The sequence below is a fragment of the Lithobates pipiens genome, unplaced genomic scaffold, assembly GCF_037356315.1.
Source record: "Lithobates pipiens isolate NorthernLeopardFrog02 unplaced genomic scaffold, aLitPip1_a1.2 Scaffold_1, whole genome shotgun sequence".
Classification (NCBI taxonomy): Eukaryota; Metazoa; Chordata; class Amphibia; order Anura; family Ranidae; genus Lithobates; species Lithobates pipiens.
The window spans coordinates 81970449-81993093 of record NW_027507685.1 but is presented as its reverse complement, the minus strand read 5'-3'; the positions used below and the strand labels follow the sequence as shown (position 1 = coordinate 81993093).

The 22645-nt window shown below is 44.4% G+C and overlaps 1 protein-coding gene across 5 annotated transcripts in view; it reads left to right on the top strand.

Moving 5' to 3' along the window:
- Positions 1 to 22645, top strand: part of MDC1 (mediator of DNA damage checkpoint 1) — a 165098-nt gene that overhangs the window by 114698 nt on the left and 27755 nt on the right. For all 5 annotated transcript variants that reach the window (XM_077463035.1, XM_077462870.1, XM_077462953.1 and 2 more), the window contains 2 exons: positions 1317 to 3338; positions 20666 to 20830. In XM_077463035.1, coding sequence (XP_077319161.1) covers positions 1317 to 3338; positions 20666 to 20830 — 2187 coding nt within the window. The remainder of the gene's footprint in view (positions 1 to 1316; positions 3339 to 20665; positions 20831 to 22645) is intronic.

Sequence of the window (22645 nt, the reverse complement as noted above, 5' to 3'; positions counted from 1 at the left end):
ATGTTTCTGGTTTCTCCAGTTACAAGGGGCTGTACATTACAGGGGCACCAAGGGTTGCTATGGTAATGTGCTTTTTTATTTTTCATGTACCTTGCACGACTCAGGGATTCGTCATTCTGATTTCTTCTTGGGCTTAATTCATGGTCATGACACAAAGATACGGGTTACAAAAACAATACACCAAAGGTATTCTTGTCGTATACACTGTACCATCTCATTAATGCAGAAGCTGGGCTGTGACACATTTTATGTTTTGAATGGGCCACTGGGAGGAACTATCCAGTGTTTGTTAGGCATATGACAGGTAGCTGCTTTTCCATTCATGACGCTTACGATCCCCCCATGTGCCCCCTGCTGAAAACCGCACACACAAGCCTATATAGCCCCTCTGGCTACTGTTAAGTTTTTGTAGATTATCTGTCTTAAGCTGGATACACAAGGAGAAAAAAATCATCCAAAAATGGTCGGTTTGGCAGGAACTTAGCCCGGGTGTACAGCTCCTTGTCTCAGGACCAGCTTCTGTCAACCGAGCATGCTGGAAAACCAGCATCTGATCAGCACTCGCAGCCAATGACAGTGATAGCAGCAACTCAGAAGATTTATTTGTTGTAAAGTCTTATATTTGAATTCTTGTATTTTATTTGTGGTTGCACAGATTGACTTTTGCACTTGGTTTACATTTTGCCTGAATTCTTACAAGTTCAGCTTTAAATTTTATATTACTTCAACAAGAATGTTACATAGTGTCAACACTCCTGCTACAGTATTTGCTCAACTGTTCTGTGTATTGGACGTGCTTGTTTGGGAAGTGAACTAAATAAGCTTTCTGCAGTTCAAGTGTTTCAGCCTTATTCACAGGAGTTTGGAGTCTTGGAAGGCAAAAGAAGTATAGTTTATAAGTAATAACACCGGGATTAAACTGATCATTAGTACAATTTTTGTCTTTTCTGTGTATTAATCTGTCAGTCCACCCAAAACTGTTATTTCTTTTTATGGTGGATTGAATCTCCTTTTATCTCTCAGCAAAAAGACCTCCCTAATTGATTTCCAGGATCTGCCCCTTGCTGCCATCAAGTGACCTTGCTTCTAATGCTAGCTATGTAATGTAAATGTAAAATACTTGGATGTTGCAAGCTCCTAAAACCTGTGGGAGGTGGGAATAATTAAACAAAAGAAAAAGACTTTGACCAGTGTGAAAATTATTTGACCTACCACCATCTTGTGAAAAACTGTAAAACACAATTTATTTACTGTGACTGGACCCAACGGTAATAACAATTCTAATTTGTTAATGTTTGCATGTGTTTTCTTTGCAGATTTCAACTGAAAAAGTACAGCTGTCAAAACAAGCTGCTCCTGCAGCACATTCAGCACCAGAAGAAACGGCTGAATTGCATGCAGGTGAATTGGGACAGTCTGGACCCAGGATTGTGGTCCCTGAAAGGAGGGAGGAAATTGAGCCAGAGAAAGAAGGTAGAAGAAGAAGAGGAGGAAGGAGAAAAGCAATTGAAGAATCCGAGACCGAAGCTAAAACGAAGAATGAATTGGTCATCCCAACAGCGTCTCGAAAGAGATCCAGCAGAATAGCCATGGAGGCTGAACCATCAACATCAGAAGATAACGAGATAAGGAGAAAGCAACCAAGTAGGAAAAGTATAGTTAAGATGCAAGAAGAAGAAAAGCAAGATGAATCCAAAAAAGGCTTTGGCTCAGCTCCTGAGAAGTATAAGAAGAGCGATGTCTTTGAAACCCTTTCAGATAATCACCCTGAGAAGATAGGTCTAAGATCAGAATTTGCGAATGTGACTGGACCTACCTCCATGGAGCTAAGTGTAGGTCAAATGGAGAGCAACCAAGAAAGAGATGTTTCCCCAACATTGTTGGAGCCTAATGAGGATAAAAATGTCTCAACATCTTCAAAAATGACTGAAAGTAATGAGTCCAGGATTCTGGACCTCCCAGAACAGTCAGAGACTGTTTTTGCTCCTAAGAACAAAAATCCTGTCAGAGGCAAAAGACAAACTGCTACCAAAACAAAACAGGATAATACACAAGAAACCATATCCAATGATGTTGCAGATGAGGCAGAATCTAAAGCCAGTGGTGCTAATTTGGAAACACAAGATGACTTCAAGATTCCAACCCCAAGAACCAATGACTTGCAAGATGGTGGAAACAAAGGTCCAAGAGGCAGAAGAACAAGGACTTCCCATATTTCCACTTCAGAGCCTTTGGAACATGAGAAACCTGAAGGGGCAAACACAAAGGCAAGCCGAAATGAAGTCAATAAAACCTGTCCAGGTGATCAAAATTCTGCAAACACAAGGCAGCGGAGGACCGTGAAGGAAGAAGCTAAAGAAGATTCACAAAAAGAAGAGCAAGCCGGGAGATCCAAGCGTGCCATAAACTTAAGAGGCAATCAGAAAAATAAAGAAACAAATAGTGAACACACTTTGGAAGACAATTCAGGAAGTAGCTCACTTCCTAAAAGAACACGAAAACATTCCAAAGAGGAAATGCCAGAATCAGATGCACCAGAAGTTGGAAATATTGAGGAAGATGACATGGGAAAGCTACCAAGAAGGACACGAAAAAGCTACAAAGAGCAGAAATTAGATGATAATAAAGGAAGTCTGGAGAGTTGCAACACAGCTGAAGCCCAAACAACAAAAAGAACACAAAGAGGTAGCAAGGGGAAAGATATTGTTGATAAAGAAGAAACCGTGAAAGAAACAGTCACCAGAAAAAGGAGAAATTCAAAATCGGAAGATACACAATTGGGAGAAGACCAAGGCAAAAGATCTGCGAGGACAAGAAGGCTCTCAAAGGAAGAGGTAGTTGAAGAGACTACTACAGATACCACTAAGGAAAATACAGCTGGACAAAACACCCCTCGAAGAACACGGAGAAATGTGAAAGCAGATGAAAAAACTGAAAGTGAGCATGCAGGAGACCTTAAACCAAAAAAGGAGCTTTCAGAATCTGAAAGATCGTCCTCAAAAACTAGAAGAAAGACCTCAACAGAGGATAGTGGAAAGGAGACAGAAAACACAGAGGTGGAAGAGAAACTAAGTGAGGGTACAAAGAAGAGAGCAGATGAAGAGACCTCAAGGAAAGGAAGGACAAGTAGAACATCAGCCAAAGAAGAGCCTCCCCAGGTGTCCACCCCTGTGGCTAACAGAAAAAGAGTACAAGCTTTAAAGGCAGATGTTGATCTCAAGAGGAAGAAATCAGATGAAACATCAGAAGCCAAAGAAGAAATACCAGCAGGCAGAAGAGGAAGACCACGAAAATTGAGTACAACAGATGACTCTCAAACAAGTGCTGGTGGCAGCAGGGTGAGTAGCTGTATAGCATGCAAAAGAAGCATCATCTTCAGCTAACACACGGGCTAGAACAAGGAAACCATTTATTCCTAACCTAAGGGGGGTGATTTACTAAAGCTGGAGAGTGCAAAATCTGGTGCAGCTGTGCATGGTAGCTAATCAGCTTCTAACTTCAGATTGTTAAGCTTTGACAAAAAAAACCTGGAAGCGGATTGGTTTCTATGCAGAGCTGCGCTAGATTTTGCAGTTTTCAGTTTTAGTAAATCAACCCCACTATGTCCATTACCACAGAGACATAGTTAGCTCAGTGATGTCATGAGCACCCTCATCCCTTTGTGTACATCCTCTGCAGAGAGGGGAATCTCATGCCCAAAGCTTATTGATCCAGCAATGACAACCAACTTACAGATTCAGACTGAACCTAAACCCAAGCTCGTCGGTAATCTCAAGCAAGTGTCTCTGTGGTCCGCCAATACTCAGTACAGTTATCTTTTAGATTTAGCAGGAATTTTATAAGTCATGTTGTGTTTGTGTGTGCTAATAATGATTTTACTGTATTTTTTTGTGAAAATTTAACCACTTGACCACTGGGCACTTAAACACCCTTAATAACCAGACCAATTTGCAGCTTTCGGTGCTCTCACATTTTGAATGACAATTACTCAGTCATGCAACACTGGACCTATATGAAATTTTTGTCCTTTTTTTCACACAAATGGAGCTTTCTTTTGGTGGTATTTAATCACCGCTGGGTTTTTTATTTTTTGTGCTATAAAAGAAAAAATACAGAAAATTCTGTAAAAAAAAAAATGAATTTTTCTTTGTTTCTGTTATAAAATTTTGCAGATTAGTAATTTTTTCTTCATAAATTTTGGCCAAAATTTATACCACTACATATCTTTGGTAAAAATAAGTACAAATTGGTGGATATTATTTGGTCTTTGTGAAAGTTATAGAGTCCACAAGCTATGGCGCCAATATCTGAAAATTGATCACACCTGAAGTACTGACGGCCTATTTCAATTCTTGAGACCCTAAAGCCTCATACACACGATCGGACTTTGTACAAACTTTCCTGTGGATTTTTGTACAAAGGGCGTCGGCCGAGAACTTGTATGCATACACACGGCAGGACTTTTTTTAGCCAACTTTCACCAAATCCCGTGGTTTTTCTGCTCTTTACCGCCACCTTTGGTCAACTTCTGTATTGTTGTCTGATCTTTTGCATTGGTTCTGAGCATGCCTGTTTGTACTTTGTACAAAAGTCCTATCGTTTTCTGTACACACAATCAGACTTTTCTCCATCGGACTTTTGTTGCCAGAAAGTTTGTCCGTTCACACAGCCAACAAAAGTCCGCTGAAAACCCTAAAAGTTTGTCCGATGGAGCGTACACACGGTCGGATGTTGCTCCAAAACAGCTAATTTGCATGTTTGTTGTCAAAAAGTCTGATCGTGTGTATGGGCCTTAACATGCCAGAAAAGTACAAATACCCCCCCAAATGACCCCTTTTTGGAAAGAAGACATTCCAAGGTATTTAGTAAAAGGGATGGTGAGTTTTTTGAAGTTGTCATTTTTTCCCACAATTCTTTGCAAAATCAAGATTTTTTTTCCTTTTTTTTTTTTTCCACAAAATTGTCATATTATCAGGTTATTTCTCACACACAGCATATGCATACCACAAATTACACCCCAAAACACATTCTGCTATTACTCCCGAGTACGGCGATACCACATGTGTGAGACTTTTACACAGTGTGGCCACATACAGAGGCCCAACATGCAGGGAGCGCCATCAGGCGTTCTGGAGCACCCAGGACAATTCTGACATTTCTCTCCTACATGTAAAAATCATCATTTATTTGCTAGAAAATTACATGGAATCCCAAAACATTATATATTTTTTTTTTAGCAAACACCCTGGAGAATACAATAGTGGTTGTTGCAACTTTTTATCTCGCACGGTATTTGCACAGCAATTTTTCGAATGCTTTTTTTTGGAAAAAAAAACAGTTTTGTGCTTAAAAAAACAAAACAAACACAGTAAAGTTAAAGCTTCTGCATGCGAGCACATGGGGACAGGGGCGCTTTAAAAAAAAAAAAATTTTTATTCATTTTACTTTATTTATTTTAGTTTGACATTTTTTTCCCCAAAAATAATTTTTTTGATCACTTTTATTCCTATTACAAGGAATGTAAACATCCCTTGTAATAGGAATATGGCATGACAGGTCCTCTTTACAGTGAGATATGGGGTCAATAAGACCCAGCATCTCACCTCTAAGCTGGGAAGCCTGAAAAACAAAAACGAAAAAAAAAAACAAAAAAGATTCTGGATTTGATCGTATTGGTGAGTCGGTAGAAGCACCGGAGGATGGCGGGGGGGGGGGGGGGGTTGTCTATGGCTGGGTATTGCAGGGTATCACCGACTATGGCTGGGTATGGCTGGGTATCTCAGAGTATGGCGTTGCAGAGTATTGCGTTGCAGAGCATTGCAGGATATTGGAGGGTGTTGCAGAGCATTGCAGAGTGTTGCATGGTATTGGCGGGTGTTGCATGGTATTGGCGGGTGTTGCATGGTATTGGCGGGTGTTGCATGGTATTGGCGGGTGTTGCAGGGTATTGGCGGGTGTTGCAGGGTATTGGCGGGTGTTGCAGGGTATTGCAGGGGTTAATTTTTGGTGAGCAGCGATGTGGGCACTGCAGATGCAGCCCACATCACTGCTGACACCGATCTTTTCCCCCTCCGCTGTTCCGATCGGTACAGAGAGGGGGAGGGAGGAATCATGTTATGACGCCGGTTTGTTTACAAGTGATCACTCCGTCATTTGACGGAGCGATCACGTGGTAAACGGCCGCTATGAGCGGCCGTTTACTGTGATGCGCCGGGTCCTGTGGACCCGGCGGTCACGGATGCTCTCGAGTGCGCGCCCCAGGGGGCGCGCAAGAGCGGAATTCTGGGAGGACGTCATATGACGGCCTCCCAGAGTTAAGAAACCGCCCTGTAGCCGTCATTTGGCTATAGGGCGGTTGTTAAGTGGTTAAGCAGTAGTTGAAAGGTGGACTTTAACGGCACATACCAAGTCTAAAAAGTATGGAGAAATTGGACAACTAAAGCACTCTGCGACTAACTGCACATGTTGCATGATGTGTCAGCCTACAGCAGGATCAAGTGTATTTCAGCAACATTGCAGGCTCCTCCTTCCATCCAGAGAGGTTTGGGACTGAACATTGACTGCTTGGTGGAATGTTTGAAGTGCTCTTTCCCCACATTCAGTGTTAAGGAAGCAACAGACGCATCCTAGACGCATAGGGGTTTATTTACTAAAGGCAAATCCACTGTGCACCACAAGTGCACTGCAAGTGCAGTCTCTGTAGATCCGAGGGGGGCATTCAAGGAAAATAAAAAAATGCATTTTTGCTTGCACATGCTTGGATGATAGAAATCAGCAGAGCTTTCCCGCATTTCAGATCTTTCCCTCAGGTCTACAGTGACTGTAATTCCAAGTGCACTTGCAGTGTACACTTGTAGTGCACTGTGGATTTGCCTTTAGTAAATCAACCCCATAGGGAACAGTCCTACTGCTCCAGGTACGTCCAGCTCATGATTCGTTAAAGGGGTTGTAAAGGTATTCTATGCATTAAGGTGAAAAAACATCCGACAATGCCGGCCCTCCCCATCTCCCTGTTTTACTTACCTGACCCGCTCAAGCAGAAGTGGACCGGATCTGGTCTTGGGCAGAACTTCACGTTCTGGCCCTCTAACTGTGTGCATTGCCGGCATGAAAAAATGTGCCATGCAGACTGTCTTGGTCATCAGCAGTTGAATCCAGGAGAAGGGGTTCTTCACCCCGAGGTTTTCACAGAGATTTCCCTGTGCTGGAGGCCACCAGTCGTGGATCTCTTGGCATCCAGCAGGGGTGAAACTAACGATTATTTTCATAATCGATTAATCGGCCGATTATTTTTTCGATTAATTGGATTAAAAAAAAAGTGAAAAAGGGGAGAAATATATATATATATATATATATATATATATATATATATATATATATATATATATATATATATATATATATATATATATATATATATATATATACATACACACACACACATGTGTCCCCCCAGTATAGATGACACATTCCTCCCCTCTCACATGGTGTCACTGCCCCGCCTCCTCTCAGTGCTCCCCTCCCCCCATCCGGTGTCTCAGGTTTTCTCACCGCTTCATGGTGACAGCAGTTCCTCCTCGGTGTGCCGGGGTGGTGTGGGGCGGAGTCTCAGTCCGGACCCGCCACACGTGACTCGGCCGACTCCTCTGAATGGAGCGAAGGGCACCCTGAAGCCGGGAGATGGATGCAAGCATGTGCACAGCCTCCAATCATGGCAGCGCTGGAAAGCGGCCCGGCGAGGGCTTGCCGCGCCTGCGCTCTGCGGCGGGTCTATCGGAAGGCTGCTGGGTAGAGGGGGGAGGAGGAGCCAAAAGCAGCGCAGGCGCGTTCGCTGGCGGGACGTCAGCTGGGTTGAGAATGCAAGCAGGCGTAGCTGCGTGCTCATGGATGTGGTGCATGCACAGGACACGGGAGGAAACACAGAATTCTAACGGACCGGCAGGGGGGAAGGTGCGGACTAGGGGTGCAACGGATCAAAAAACTCACGTATCGGATCGTTCCTCGGATCAGAGTCACGGATCGGATCAATTTTCGGATCAGCAAAAAAAAAATAACACTATCCCCGCCCCCTACAGCCACATTTTATTTCAATAAAAGGTATAAAACTATCATAAAACATAGTCAGCATATCACTGATGATTTGCGCCATCTCAGCACCGATCAAAGTTCCTCCAAACAGACCGCCGTGATGAGTCCCGGGATGCCTATTGGCGCAAATCGTCAGTGATATGCTATGTTTTTATGCTTGTAATAAGCTGCATTTTATTGGGGGGGAGAGATAGTGTTGTACCTTTTTATTTAAATCAACAATGTGGCTGTGCCGAGCAAGTGGAAAGGCTTAGATAGGATTAGATAATAACTAACTACTATCTAATAGATAGTAGTTAGTTATTAGGTTAGATTAGGTAATAAATGTAGTGGTACCTGCATAAAAGAAGTTTTGAATGAGGGCAGGCAAGGCATCCAGCGTGACTCCTCCAGAATTCCTTCACTTGGGCTGACACAAGCTGAACAACGCGCTGGGGGTGACGCCAGCGCGCAGCTCGCCGCCGCCGGGTGTACCAAGATGGTCGCCAGCTCCGGAGCTAGGCCGAAAAGGAAAGGAAAGGCCGCGGACCACTCCGTGGATCGCATGGTGCGGACCAACTAATCGATAATGAAAATCATTGACAACGATTTTCATTATCGATTATTATCGATAATATCGATTAATCGTTTCAGCCCTAGCATCCAGATTCAACAAAAACTAGACATGCTTGTGTCGTGAACCAGCGATCACCAGGCATTTGCAGTAGATGTATACCAAACAAAAGCACCTAGGGAGTCTTGTCTTTATTTAATGTAATTCTCACCGACTATATAGCGGGGGTATAATCAAAACCATATATACTCCAAAAGAAAAAAAGAAATTGATACTAATACACCCTAACGAGTTAACTCTTTAGGCTGTATTAGTATCAATTTCTTTTTTGTTTTGTTTTTTTCTTTTGGAGTATTTGCAGTAGATGCCCTGGTGACTCCTTGGGACCAGTTTTCCCTGACCTATGCCTTCCCTCCACCTCTGCTGCTTCTATATTTGTTACGCAGGATATAGGAATGGCCAAAAGGAATGTGGTAGGCATAATCCCCTGGCAGATGATCTGTGGCCTCTTTCAGATTTACTGTTGCGGGGTCTGATCTACCATTCTGCTTTACGGTCACTGGCTTTGACAGCATGACTGTTGAAACCCAAGTCTTGAGGGACAGGGATCTTTCTGTGGCTCCTACCCTCCTTAAGACCTTTTAGGTACATAAAATACTTATTTCGCCTGGTGTGAGGCTCGTAAGTTTTATCCCTGACAGGGACAGCCTGGTGTGGGGATGTCTCTGCTTCCTAGCCATTTTGTTTGAGAGACTTATCCCTTATTTTATTTTTTAGTTAAAGCCTTTGTGCAAGGGATCGTTCTGCCTGTATGGTCCCTCCCCTTTGTCTCAGTGTGACCTGATTTCAGTCTTATTTGTTTTGCAGACCTCCCTTTTGAACCTCTTTGAGAGATCCTTGTCACTTCTTACACGTGAAGTTGTCTTTCTGGTAACTATTACCTTGGCTCGCAGGGTCTCAGAACTGGCTGTGCTTTCCTGTGAGAATAAGGTGGTGTTGGTCTTCGTTTCTACCTAAGGTGGTTTCTTAGTTCCTCCTAAATCAGAACATTTTTCCACCATCCTTTTATTTTAATTTTATGCATTCAAAGGAGTAGGTGCATCACACTTTGCATGATTTTCGAGCTGTCCGAGTTTATCTGAAGTCTGCAGGTTCATTTAGGCAGTCTGATTCCCTGTTTGTTCTACCTGCAGGTGCTTCAAATGGTCAGGCTACTTATTGATCTACAGTTTCTAAGCAGATTCATCAGCTCCTTTCCCAGGCCTGTAGTATTCAGGGCAAGGTTCCTCCTTTTCTGGTCGAGGCCCATTCCACCAAGTGTGCTAGCGCTTCTTGGCCTGTTCAGTAGAATGCTTCTGTTCATGTTTGTAAGGTTGCTACCTGGACTCTGCGTGGGTGCTCAGCAATTTCCTAAAGTCACAAATATTCAGAAAGGAGTCACCAGGCTTGGAGAATGCTTGGCTTCCATCAGGGAACTTCCTGGTCAGTTTGCAGCATTACAGTTAAGTCTGTCCATGACCTCAAGTTTTTACAAAGTTTCTGGCTCTTTTCTGGTTTTTGAGGACCCGTGGTATCCCCATTGTGGGGTACTAGACTACTTGCTTCTCAAGGAAAAAACAGCTTGGAAGTTGACATTAAATATCCAAACAGATGGTACAGGTTCTGGAAAGGTTTGATTGGGTGCAGAACCTTCAGGTGTCAGCCTTGGTTCTGACGAAACATCTGGAGTATTTAGTCTTAGACAAAGCACATACGAAGGTACTGCTTCTACAGGAGAAGTGCCTGTCTATTCAATCCCAGCTGGAGTTCCTGGGGTCTTTGGAAAGTTCCTTGACTCACATCTGCATGCTTCTGGGGAAGATGGTAGCTGCCTTTGATGCAGTCCCCGATGCTCAGTTTCACTCCTGATCTCTTCAACTCAATATTCTGTTGGTATGAGACAAATGTCAGGATTCCTTGGACCTGCCAATGCATATGACTCCCAATACCTGGTGGGCCCTGGAATGGTATATCGATGCAGAAACTGGATACCGGGAGATCTTTTTGTTAAAATGGAAGGTTTAGACAATGAAAGCCAGCTTGTCGAGCTAGGGAGACCTTAAGGGAATGTGGTCCTCAGAGTAATCAAAGTTGTGTAAGAGTGACAAAAAGTCATGCTGTACAGAAAGAAGCAGATTTGATTTCTGTCTTGGCAAAGCTTTACTTTCTGATCCTCCCTGCCATGCACATTCCTGGTGTGGAGAATTGGCAGGCACTTTCTCAGCTGGCAGCAGCTGAATCTGAGATAACACGCCCTTCACCCTGACGTGTTTACAGAGATTTGTCTGTATTGGGGGACACTGGATGTGGATGTCTTGGCATCCAGATTCGTCAAGAAACTGGACAAATTTGTGTCCCGAACCAGAGATTCTCAGCCATTTGCGTTGTGTTCCCTGGTGACTCTTTGGGATCAGCATATCTGTATCTTTTCTCCATTGCAGCTTCTTTCTCACCTTTTGCATAGGCTAGAGGTGGGGATTCTGGTCACAGAAACCTGGCTAAGAAGAATGTGGTATGCAGATATAAATATCCTGGCAGAAAAGTGGGCTCGTTCAGATTGGCCAGATTTGTCGTCCCAGGGTTTCATCTTCCACCCTGTTTTATGGTCACTGGCTTTGACAGTATGGCTGTTTAAACCCAAGTCTTGAGGTATGGGGGGTTTCTGACTCTGCAATTCCTACCCTCCTCAAGGCAAGAAAGTTGACCTGCAGGAAGGTGTACCTGTACACTGTACATGGAAGGCCTATTTTGCTTGATGTGAGGCTTATACAGACAGTGTGTCATGGAGCACATTTTGGCTTTTCTCTAATCTGCTGTGAAGATGTTTCTGGATTTGGGTACTAAAGATGTTGGCCTTGGCCATTCTGTTTTAGAGACTAGCGCATTTCTTTCCTTCGTAAATGCCTTTGTACAGAGTGACATGTGGATTATACCACCCAATTTGCTCTGGAAGAAATTACAGACATACTACAATTTTTTTTTATATATTATGGACACATGGGGTTTTAATACTTTCAGCAGTGTATATGTAATAATGTGTATACAGTATTTTGTGTATGTATTGTATTTGTATACTTTGTGGATCTTTAGTAATAAACTTGGCATACTAGCCTTTTATTGATATACACACTATTGTTATATCTGCTTTAAAAGTCCCATAAAGGGGGTTTTGTACGATTTTACCTCTTTTGAATCTCTTTAGGAAATTACCTTGTTGCTTCTTAGAAGCATGGTTTTCTTTTTGGTTGTGATCACTTTTTCAAGGTCTCAGAATTGACTGTGATCTTCTGCAAGGAGTTTTTCCTGATTCTTAATCAGGATAAGGTGCAGTTGAGTGCTGTCATCCTCCCTTTCTTATTTTTTTTTATACCTATGCTGGTTTCTTCATTTCACCTGAATCAAGATATTCTTTTGCCATCTTTTTGTCCTAAGCTTTCTAGGATGAAGGTCCTACAAGAAAAAGATTTTACAGGTAAAAATGTCAATTACCTATACTTGCGCATTTAAAGTTCTGCTTCAGCCACAGTTGAAAGGCGCAGCCTTCACATGCATCACAGCGATCATAGCCCACCAGCTTAATACTTATACAGTTTGTCATTAAATCTCTGTATTGCACAAGTCCATTTTTCTTTATTGTAATTTGAAGATCTGAGAACCTTTGCTTGTAATGTCGGTGAGCTGTTACCAAGCACACACTGTGTGTCTCTCATATACAGAAAGTCTTATTTAAAAAGAGAAAAAATGCAGTTGTATGTAGCTTATTACAACCAGCAATCGTATGCAGTTTAGGTTTAAATTGCCTATTCGAATGTTGTAGGTTTGTTGGCAAGCAGTTACATGGATAGATACATTAGCGTTCAACACTGGTATTTCTTTATCATACATCACGGGACACAGAGCAGTTATTCATGATTATCTGGGTTATATGCTATCTCTAGGTGATTGGTCACTGGCAACCAATAGCAAGAAGGTTTTGTTTTTTCGACAGTGTCTTCAGGTGATGGTCATGAATGGGAAGCTTTTCAAAATTTCGTCAGTTGAGCGTCCCAGTGTGGACGTTGTAATCTGATCCGTTCGGATAGCACGAAGCTAAAGGAATGGTACCCGAGCCTCGATGCAAGAATGAGGTTTTGCTTGTAATGTGTCCTATTTAAGCGCTAGACTATTGGATAGTGGTATTCTGGTCATTTTCTTGCCCAAGATAACCCAAAGGGTGCTTTACAGGCCCAAGGGTGTGGACCCCAAGATGGGGGACCCGGTCCTTGAAGGTCCACAGAGGCACTACCCACCGTGATGGGGGAAGATTGGGCCTGGCTTCTCAGGTCCTGCAGTATAGACTGGTGAGTACTCCCTCTGGGATTGCTGTTATTTCCCCTCTGTTACTGTGTCTTTCCAAAAGCTGTTACAGAGTGTCTCTATGCCGTGTTTTTTATAACGATGAAACGCTGGCGTATGCCGAGACGCCGGTGCCGTACGAACGTACGCACGTGCTGTTTCCGTACGGACGTACGCGTGCGCCGTTGAGGTGATTTCGCCTCGTACGGTCGACTGTCTCCAGCCACGCATGCACTGTATTTTGGTGCCACTATACGTTCGGATACCACACCTTCCGTGTGGATTCGTATGACTCCATTTGTAAACCTCTAAAAAGAGGCAGTTCACCCGATGTGTACGTGGAGACATTGAGCTTGTTGGGCACGTGAGTCTACAGGTTTTTGGCCAAAGTTGCATCAGGTTAAAGGGGGCAGTGTTAAAACTGTAATAGCTAAAAAATAAAAAAATAAATAAAAAAAACTGTAATAGCTGCTGTATACTGGATTACAGTTAGAAGCTCAGAGGGAGTGCTGTCTTCCCATACTTGTAAGCAATGTCTTCCAGAAAAAAGGGAACAGGGAGAAAGACCAATACAGGGTTAAGAGTACCTCTTTTAAAAACAGGAGATCAAACTCTTGAGATTATCCCAACTTCCCCTGAAGGTCTTGTGGCTTCTGGCTTGGCTGAGCCATTGCATTTGTCAGGCATTGTGGCCACAACTGGTGTCCCTGCCTCGGCTTATGTTACTAAAGATGATTTGGCATCCACTTTATCTGGCCTTGAAGGTAAAATAGCGGGTATGATTGCCTCGGTAACACAAGCAGGGAGAAAATGTAACGGATCTCCCTCTCCAGAACCTGAGCATGATGGTGAGTCATCTGAGCATCGAGATTCTAATAACCAGGCAAGGCCTTCTTTACAGTTGCTGGTTCAGCTGTTCAGCCAGCGATGGCGGCTATTGGCATTTGCCAGTCCTTAAAGAGGAAGTAAACCCTGATGGGTTTACTTCCTCCTTTTTTCCCTGCAAAGGTAAAGCATAATGGACTACTATGCATCGCATAGTAGCTCATTATGTGTCACTTACCTGACACAGGAGCCAGCGAAGTCGCCGCTGTCCCCTGTAGTCCGCCGCATCCATCTTGCTGGTGGCGTCTCGCAGCTCCGACGAATGACAGCGGCGAAGCCGCGATGACGTCACACCCGCGCATGCGCACGGGAGTCGCGTCTCGCAGCTCCGCCGCTGCCATTCGGCGAAGCCGCGATGACGTCACTCACGCGCATGCGCACGGGAGTCGACAAATTAGGCAGATCCACTCTTGGACTTGCCGCATTTAGTGCGCCTGCGCGCCGCTGTCTACGGCGCATGCGCCGTAGACAGCGGTGCCCATTTTCGGGAAAATATCTCCTAAACCATATAGGTTTAGGAGATATTGCTTGGACCTACAGGTAAGCCTTAATCTAGGCTTACCTGTAGGTCAAAGTGGTTTGAAAGGGTTTACTTCCTCTTTAAGAGATAGTGTTAAAAGATTGGTCAGGAACCTACCTTGTCAAGGAGAAGCTACAGAGGAATTATCGAAACTCCCTCGCACCTTGTGCTTTGCAGTGGACGCATTAAAAGATGAAATCCAACAGATGTCTCGTTGTGCACTTCTGTCCGTGCATATGCGCAGGGTCTTGTGGCTACAAAGCTGGTCGGCCAAAACACCATGCAAAAAGCTTCTTGCAGCTTTTCCTTTTCATGGTGAACGCCTGTTTGGCGAACATCTTGATAAGTATATCCAAAAGATCTCAGGTGGGAAAATCGCTTTGCTCCCTGTTAATAGGAAGAATAAGCGACCCTCCTTTAAGATTCCCCGTGCTCTGGGACCTAGTTCTTCTTAGTATCGACTGCCTCAGCAGTCCGGTTTTAAAAAGCCGCAGGGTCAGAAAAAACCCTGGACTCAAAGGTCAAACAAGCTCAGTTCTAAGTCTACCCTGTGAAGGGGCGCCCCCTCTCTTACGGGTGGGGGGGAAGACTTCGACTGTTTTTGGATGCTTTGGAAAAACGGGTTCAGGACAAGTGGGTCATTTCCATCATAACATCAGGATACAAGATAGAGTTTTGGGAGTTCCCTCCAACTCGGTTCTTGAGCTCAAGGGTTCCGGCGAAACCAGAGAAAACTAAATGTTTGCTCCTAGCAGATGTCTGCTCCCTGCAAAAGCAGGACGTAATCATTGAGGTCCCGCACGAGGAAAGGTTCAAAGGGTTTTACTCAAACCTGTTCACAATATTGAAACCAAATGGGGAGGTAAGGCCCATTTTGGACCTCAAATCTCTCAATATGTTTCTAAGTGTCCGAAGTTTCCATATGGAATCAACTCGCTCAGTGGTAACATCCCTAAAGAAAGGGGATTACTTAGCATACATAGATATCAAGGATGCATACCTTCATGTGCCCATCTCCATACCGCATCAACGGTTTCTCCGTTTTGCAGTAGAAGGGCGACATTTTCAATTTGTCGCATTGCCGTTCAGTTTAGCCACGGCTCCTCAGGTCTTCACAAAAATTCTGGCCCCTTAATTGGCGATCCTAAGATCCCAGGGAATTGCTGTGGTAGGATATATCTGGACGATCTTCTTCTTTCGAAGGATCAATCTCTAAATCAATCTTAAAGACCGTACAAATTTTGCAACACCTAGGCTGGATTCTGAATATAAACAAATCAAATCTTCACCCCACTCAAGTATTAATGTACTTGGGTCTAAACTTGGACACTATCCAAGAAAAGGTGTGTCTACCTCCTGTAAGGATCAACTCCATAGTGGAGCTTGTCCAGAGGGTGAAAAGCGAAGAAAAACCATCTGTTCGCCTTTGCATGAGGCTATTGGGCAAAATGGTTGCGTCTTTCAGCGCGGTCCCTTATGTATGCTCAATTCCACTTCAGGTTGTTCCAGAGCAACATTCTAAAGGCCTGGAACAAAACCACTCTATGGTCCTGTCCCATCAGACTCTACGAAGCCTAACTTGGTGGTCAAAAACCAGCAATTTAAAGGTCGGGAAATCTTTTCCACCAGTAACCTGGGAAGTTGTGACCATGTATGCCAGCCGTCTGGGCTGGGGTGCAGTTCTGGGGGAAGCGTCGGTCCAGGGACAGTGGTCTCAAGCAGAGAGGGCCTTGCACATCAATCTCTTGGAGATTCGCGCAGCCCGACTAGCTCTGCATTTCTGGACGACCGGGCTGCGTGGTCTCCCACTCCAGGTTCAAACCGACATTTCCACAGTGGTCGCTCATATCAACCACCAAGGGGGCACCAGGAGCGTAGCGGCTCAGAACGAGGTGGATCACATATTAAGATGGGCAGAGAGGCATGTGCCGTTTCTGTCGGCGGTATTCATACGGGGGTAGACAACTGGAAGGCAGACTATTTAAGTCGCCAAAAGTTGTTGCCAGGAGAATGGTCCCTTCATCCCGAGGTGTTTCTCCAGATTTGTCAGTATTAGGGGACCCCGGATGGGGATCTTCTAGTATCCCGGTTCAATGCCAAGCTGGACAGATTTGTGTCCAGATCCAATGACCCTCTTGCAGTCGGGAAAGATGCATTGGTGACTCCTTGGCACCAGTATTCCCTGCTGTATGCCTTTCCTCCAATCCAGATCCTGCCGCATCTGCTGCGCAGGATACAAGAGGAAATAAGACCAGTGATCCTGGTGGCCCCAGGTACACGGAAATTGTGAAATTGGCAGTAGGGGACCCATGGCCCCTTCTGTTACGCTCGGATCTATTGTCCCAAGGACCAATATTCCATCCTGCTTTACGGTCGCTGAATTCGACAGCCTGGCTATTGAAGCCAGGGTGTTAAAGGACCGCAGGGTTAGAGGTGCAGCCTTGTACACTTTGATGAATGCTAGGAAACCGGGTTTCCAGGGCCATTTACTACAGGGTTTGGAATTCATACATTTCCTGGTGCGAAGGGAAAGGTTGGAATCCTCGTAAGTATACAATTGGAAAGATCCTTGCTTTCCTTCAGGCAGGTGTACGCTTAAGATTGGCCTTGGGCACAATTAAAAGTCAGATTTCGGCCTTATCTGCTTTTTTTCCAAAGACCGATTGCAGCCCAGTCCTTGGTTCGTACCTTTGTTAAAGGAGTGACGCACCTAAGACCACTGATTAGGCCCCCCTTATGCCCCTGGGACTTAAATTTGGTACTGTCAGTCCTTCAGTATCTTACCTTTGAGCCTATTAAGCAGATTCCTTTAGTCCTATTAACCAGGAAATTAGTCTTCTTGGTGGCCATAACTTCGGCCAGAAGAGTGTCGGAGCTAACCGCCCTTTCATGCAGAGAGCCTTACTTGATTCTGCACCAGGACAGGGCACTCTTGCGCCCTCGTCGAGAGTTTTTGCCAAAGGTAGTTTACAATTTTCATTTGAATCAGGATATCATTCTGCCCTCCTTTTTTCCAAATTCCGGGTCTAAGGAGGAAAAGTTACTCCACTCACTGGATGTAGTAAGGGCTATTAACCACTTGCCGACCACCGCACGACGATATACGTCGACAGAATGGCACGGGCAGGCATATGGGCGTATATATACCTCCCTGCCTTCCCGCGGGTGGGGGGCCCGATCGGGCCCCCCCCCCGTTGCCTGCGGCGGTCGGTATTCGTTCGGGAGCGATCCGGGATGAGGGGGCGGCCATTCATTCATGGCCACCCCCTCGCGATCGCTCCCGACGAATAGAAATGCTCCGTGACATCACTTCCTCTCCTGTAATGTAAACACAGGAGAGGAAGTGATGTAATCTCTCCTCCGTGTCGGTATTTTTCGTTCCGGCACCGAGGAGAGAGGATCGGTGAGTTGCACCAACACGACACTACACAGTAGAACATGCCAGGCACACTCACACCCCCCCTTCACCCCCCCAATTACCCCTGCCCCCCCAGTCACAGTGACACCAATTGCATTTTTTTTTTTTTTTTGCATTGGTGTCATTTGTGACTGTAATAACTTTTAGGGCAGTTAGGGTTAGCCCCCTTTAGTTCTAATGTACCCCCCTAACCCCCCCAATAAAGGTTTAACCCCGTGATCACCCCCCGTCGCCAGTGTCACTAAGGCTGGGTTCACATTGCAGCGGTTTATGAGAACGAATGTGATTCGCACCGCACTGCAGTGCAAATCACATCCGATCTCTGTGCGATTCGAGTTCAGCCATACAGATAGTATGGCTGAATTCGCGCCGCAAATTCGCACGGGACCCTTTTTTTGGTCCGCAGCAGAATCGGATCGCATGGGTGTTCACACCATGCGATCCGAGTTTGCAGATCGCACTGCGATATGCGAACTGATCTGGGGGTGTCATTAATTAACATTTCACTGACACTCCCAGAAGTTCGCATAGGGCAGTGTGAACTGCCGCCGGAAGGCATGCGATGCGGGAACCCGCCGCGGATTCGTGGCGTTCCTGCATCGCTCCAGTGTGAACCCAGCCTAATAAGCAATCGTTTTTCTGATCGCTGTATTAGTGTCACAGGTGACGCTAGTTAGGCAGGTAGGTATTTAGGTTCGCCGCAGCTTTTTATAGCGCCAGGGACCCCCATATACTACCGCATAAAGCCCCCTGATTGCCCCCTATTTAACCCTTTCACCAGTGATCACCATATAACTGTTACAGGTGACGCTGGTTGGTTAGTTATTTTTTTATAGTTTCAGGGCACCCGCCATTTATTACCTAGTCTCACTAGTGTACCCCTAAATTTAGGGGTGTCTACTTTCCAAAATGGGGTCATTTGGGGGGGTTTGTGCCATCTTGGCATTTTATGGCCTTCAAAACTGTAACGCCCTTAGAAAGCCTGAAGGCGGTGCTTGGTTTTCGGGGCCCCGTACGCGGCTAGGCTCCCAAAAAGTCCCACATATGTGGTATCCCCGTACTCAGGAGAAGCAGCAGAATTTATTTTGGGGTGTCATTTCACATATGCCCATAGCATGTGTGAGCAATATATCATTTAGTGACAACTTTGTGTAAAAAAAAAAAATATATATATTTTTTTTTGTCATTATTCAATCGCTTGAGGCAAAAAAATAAAATATTCAATGGGCTCAACATGCCACTTATCAATTTCCTTAGGGGGTCTACTTTCCAAAATGGGGTCATTTGGGGGGGTTTTGTACTGCCCTGCCATTTTAGCACCTCAAGAAATGAGATAGGCAGTCGTAAACTAAAAGCTGCGTAAATTCCAGAAAACGTACCTTAGTTTGTAGATGTGACAACTTTTGCGCAAACCAATAAATATACAGTTATTGACTTTTTTTTTTACCAAAGACATGTGGCTGAATACATTTTGGCCTAAATGTATGACTAAAATTGAGTTTATTGGATTTTTCTAATAACAAAAAGTAGAAAATATCATTTTTTTTCAAAATTTGCGGTCTTTTTACGTTTATATCGCAAAAAATAAAAATCGCAGAGGCAATCAAATACCATCAAAAGAAAGCTCTATTTGTGGGAAGAAAAGGACGCAAATTTTGTTTGGGTACAACATTGCATGACCGCGCAATTACCAGTTAAAGCAGCGCAGTGCCAAATTGTAAAAAGACCTCTGGTCATTGACCAGCAAAATGGTCCGGTCTGAAAGTGGTTAAAGTCTACTTGAAGGAGTCAGCCCCTTTCAGGAAAACTGCCTCTCTTTATTCTGCCTGAGGGTCCTAAGAAAGATCAGGCAGCTACGACTTCGGCTATCTCAAGGTGGATTCGCCAAACTATCGTTCAGGTATATGAGTTGAGGCATAGGATTCCATCGAGAGATCTGAAAGCACATTCCACTAGAGGGGTTAGTGCTTTGTGGGCAGTGCATCGACGGGTGTCTTTGGCTCAGGTCTGCAGGCAGCCGCTTGGTCTTCAGTTCACACATTCACCAGATTTTATCAAGTGGATGTCAGGTCTCGATAAGAGACAATATTTGGTCATGGTGTGTTGCAGTCAGCCTTATAGGGCCAAAGGACAGTTGGGACTTGTCTAAGCTGTGTATCCCTCCCCTCAGATGCATTGCTTTAGGACATCCCAGATAGTCATGAATAACTGCTCTGTGTCCCGTGATGTATGATAAAGAAAAACAGATTTTTAAATACAGCTTACCTGTAAAATCCTTTTCTTTGAATACATCACGGGACACAGAGATCCCTCCCTCCCTTCTTTCCTGGGACTCTTCATTGCTTACTACAAAACTGAGGTAACTCCCGTATGGGAGGGGCTATATGGGAGGAACCTTCTTGCTATTGGTTGCCAGTGTCCAATCACCTAGAGGTAGCGTATAACCCAGATAGTCGTGAATAAATGCTGTGTCCCGTGATGTATTCAAAGAAAAGGATTTTACAGGTAAGCTGTATTTAAAAATTCGTTTGTTTTTTTCCAGTGCTCTTTTGGTAGTGAGAGTGATGTTCTACCATATGACCCTTCTCACTCTAACCCTCCCTTTTACTCAAACCTTTCCTGTTAACCTCACGCTAACCCCTCTCTGTAACACTCATAGTAACTCCTCTCTGCAACCCTTCCACACTAACCATCCTGTTCTTTTTACCTGGCTGCCATCTATGATGGTTCCAAGATGACCACAAAAGGTGCCATTTATGTGCAGAATCACTAACTGGGTATACATAGACATTGTGTAGTTAGTTACAATGTTCTGCTTGCTCCACAGGAAATTTCCACTCCTGAACCATCCCCATCCCGCAGCAGCCGCCTGAGACAAAGTCCTGCTTTAAGTAATCTTGCAGAAGTTCTAACTCCAAAACGCACTGGCAGATTGTCTGTGTCCACTTTGACTGCCAGTCCCTACATTCCTCAGTCTGGAGTACCGCCCAAGGTTTGTCTATACTCTTTAGTTTTTTTTATTATCTCTGCAGTTGTGTGAAGGTCTCTTCAAGCTTTGCCATCTGTTTGCCAGCAATGAAGGTTATGACTAGTATTTTCTACGTCTGATATTTGCTGCTCAGCTGGTCTGAGCAACAATGGACAAAATGTAAGCAGCATTCCAAGATTACATTCAAGCGTTATTGCACAGTATTGTAGTCCTAGCTGATGCATTTTAAGCTACTAAAGGGTCGGTTTTAAAAGCAGCAGTATGGCTGGACCACAGCCGGACCACGGCCAAACTACTCTTTAACTACTTGAGACCCGCACTACGTCTATTGACGTCATGGGGTTTTGCTGGTTATATCTAAATGATGCCTGAGTCCACAGACATCATTCAGATATTGCCGTTTTCAGCCGGCGATTCCCTACACCATAAGAACGATCATAGCGGCTGTTCCGCCACTTGATCGTTCTTACGGGCGGCGGGAGGGGACGCCCCCCCCCTCCCGCCGCCCTCCGGTGCTTCTACCGACTCACCGTTTCCATCGGTGATTCGGTCACAGGATCTGCCGCCCCCAGCATGTGATCATAGAGATTTCCGGCGGACTAGATTGTCCCCGGAGTCTCTATGATCGTTCGGAGGCCGGGCGCGATGTTATGACGTCACGCCCGGCCTCGGTATTCAAATTAACGGCGCCGATCTGGCTAGGAAGCCATGATCGTTTTTTTTTTTGTTTTGTTTTATTCTTCCCAGCCTAGAGGTGAGATATGGGGTCTTATTGACCCCATATTTCACTGTAAATAGGTCCGATCGTGCCATATTGTGCCAGGTTGTTTACATTCCTTGTAATAGGAATAAAAGTCATAAATTTTTTTAATTTTTTTTTTTTTAAGTGTAAAACTAAAACAATAAAAATAAAAAAAAATTTTTAAGCGCCCCTGTCCCCGTGAGCTCGCACACAGAAGCGAACGCATACGCAAGTCCCGCCCACATATGAAAACGGTGTTCAAACCACACATGTGAGGTATCGCCGCGAACGTGAGAGCGAGAGCAATAATTCTAGCCCTAGACCTCCTCTAACCCAAAACATGTAACCAGTAAAAAAAATTAAAGCGTCGCCTATGGGGATTTTTAAATACCAAAGTTCGGCGCCATTCCACGAGCGCGTGCAATTTTTAAGCGTGACATGTTGGGTATCTATTTACTCGGCGTATCCTCCTCTTTCACATTATGCAAAAAAATTGGGCTAACTTTACTGTTTTTTTTTTTTTTTTTTAAGCATGAAACTGTTTTTTTTTTCTGAAAAAAACGTGTTCGAATAATTGCTGCGCAAATACCGTGCGAGATAAAAAGTTGCAATGACCGCCATTGTATTCTCTAGGGTCTTTGCTAAAAAAAAACGTATATAATGTTTGGGGGTTCTATGTAATTTTCTAGCAAAAAAATTAGGAATTTTACATGTAGGAGAGAAATGTCAGAATTGGCCTGGGTCTGAAGTGGTTAAAGGGAAAATATACTCCTATCCACTGCTTGTTCACAAATTCTTGGTGGTAAACCCTCTCATATACCCAGTGAAGTGAAGAGTCTCAGATGATACACAGAGATTAAACAATTCCTTATACATAAGATTTACTTGTTTATCTGCAGTCTTCTCTTTTGTACATCCCTTCAAAGTGCTGATTTTAGATGAAATCCATATGCATTTTTCAGTTTCACAGAGGAGGAGGTGGAGAACTGCAGTTAGAGATCTGAGCCACACGGCGAGAGCTGATTGAAGGAAAGGAACATATCCCCCTTCAGCAGAACTGTGTTCTGAGTAGACAA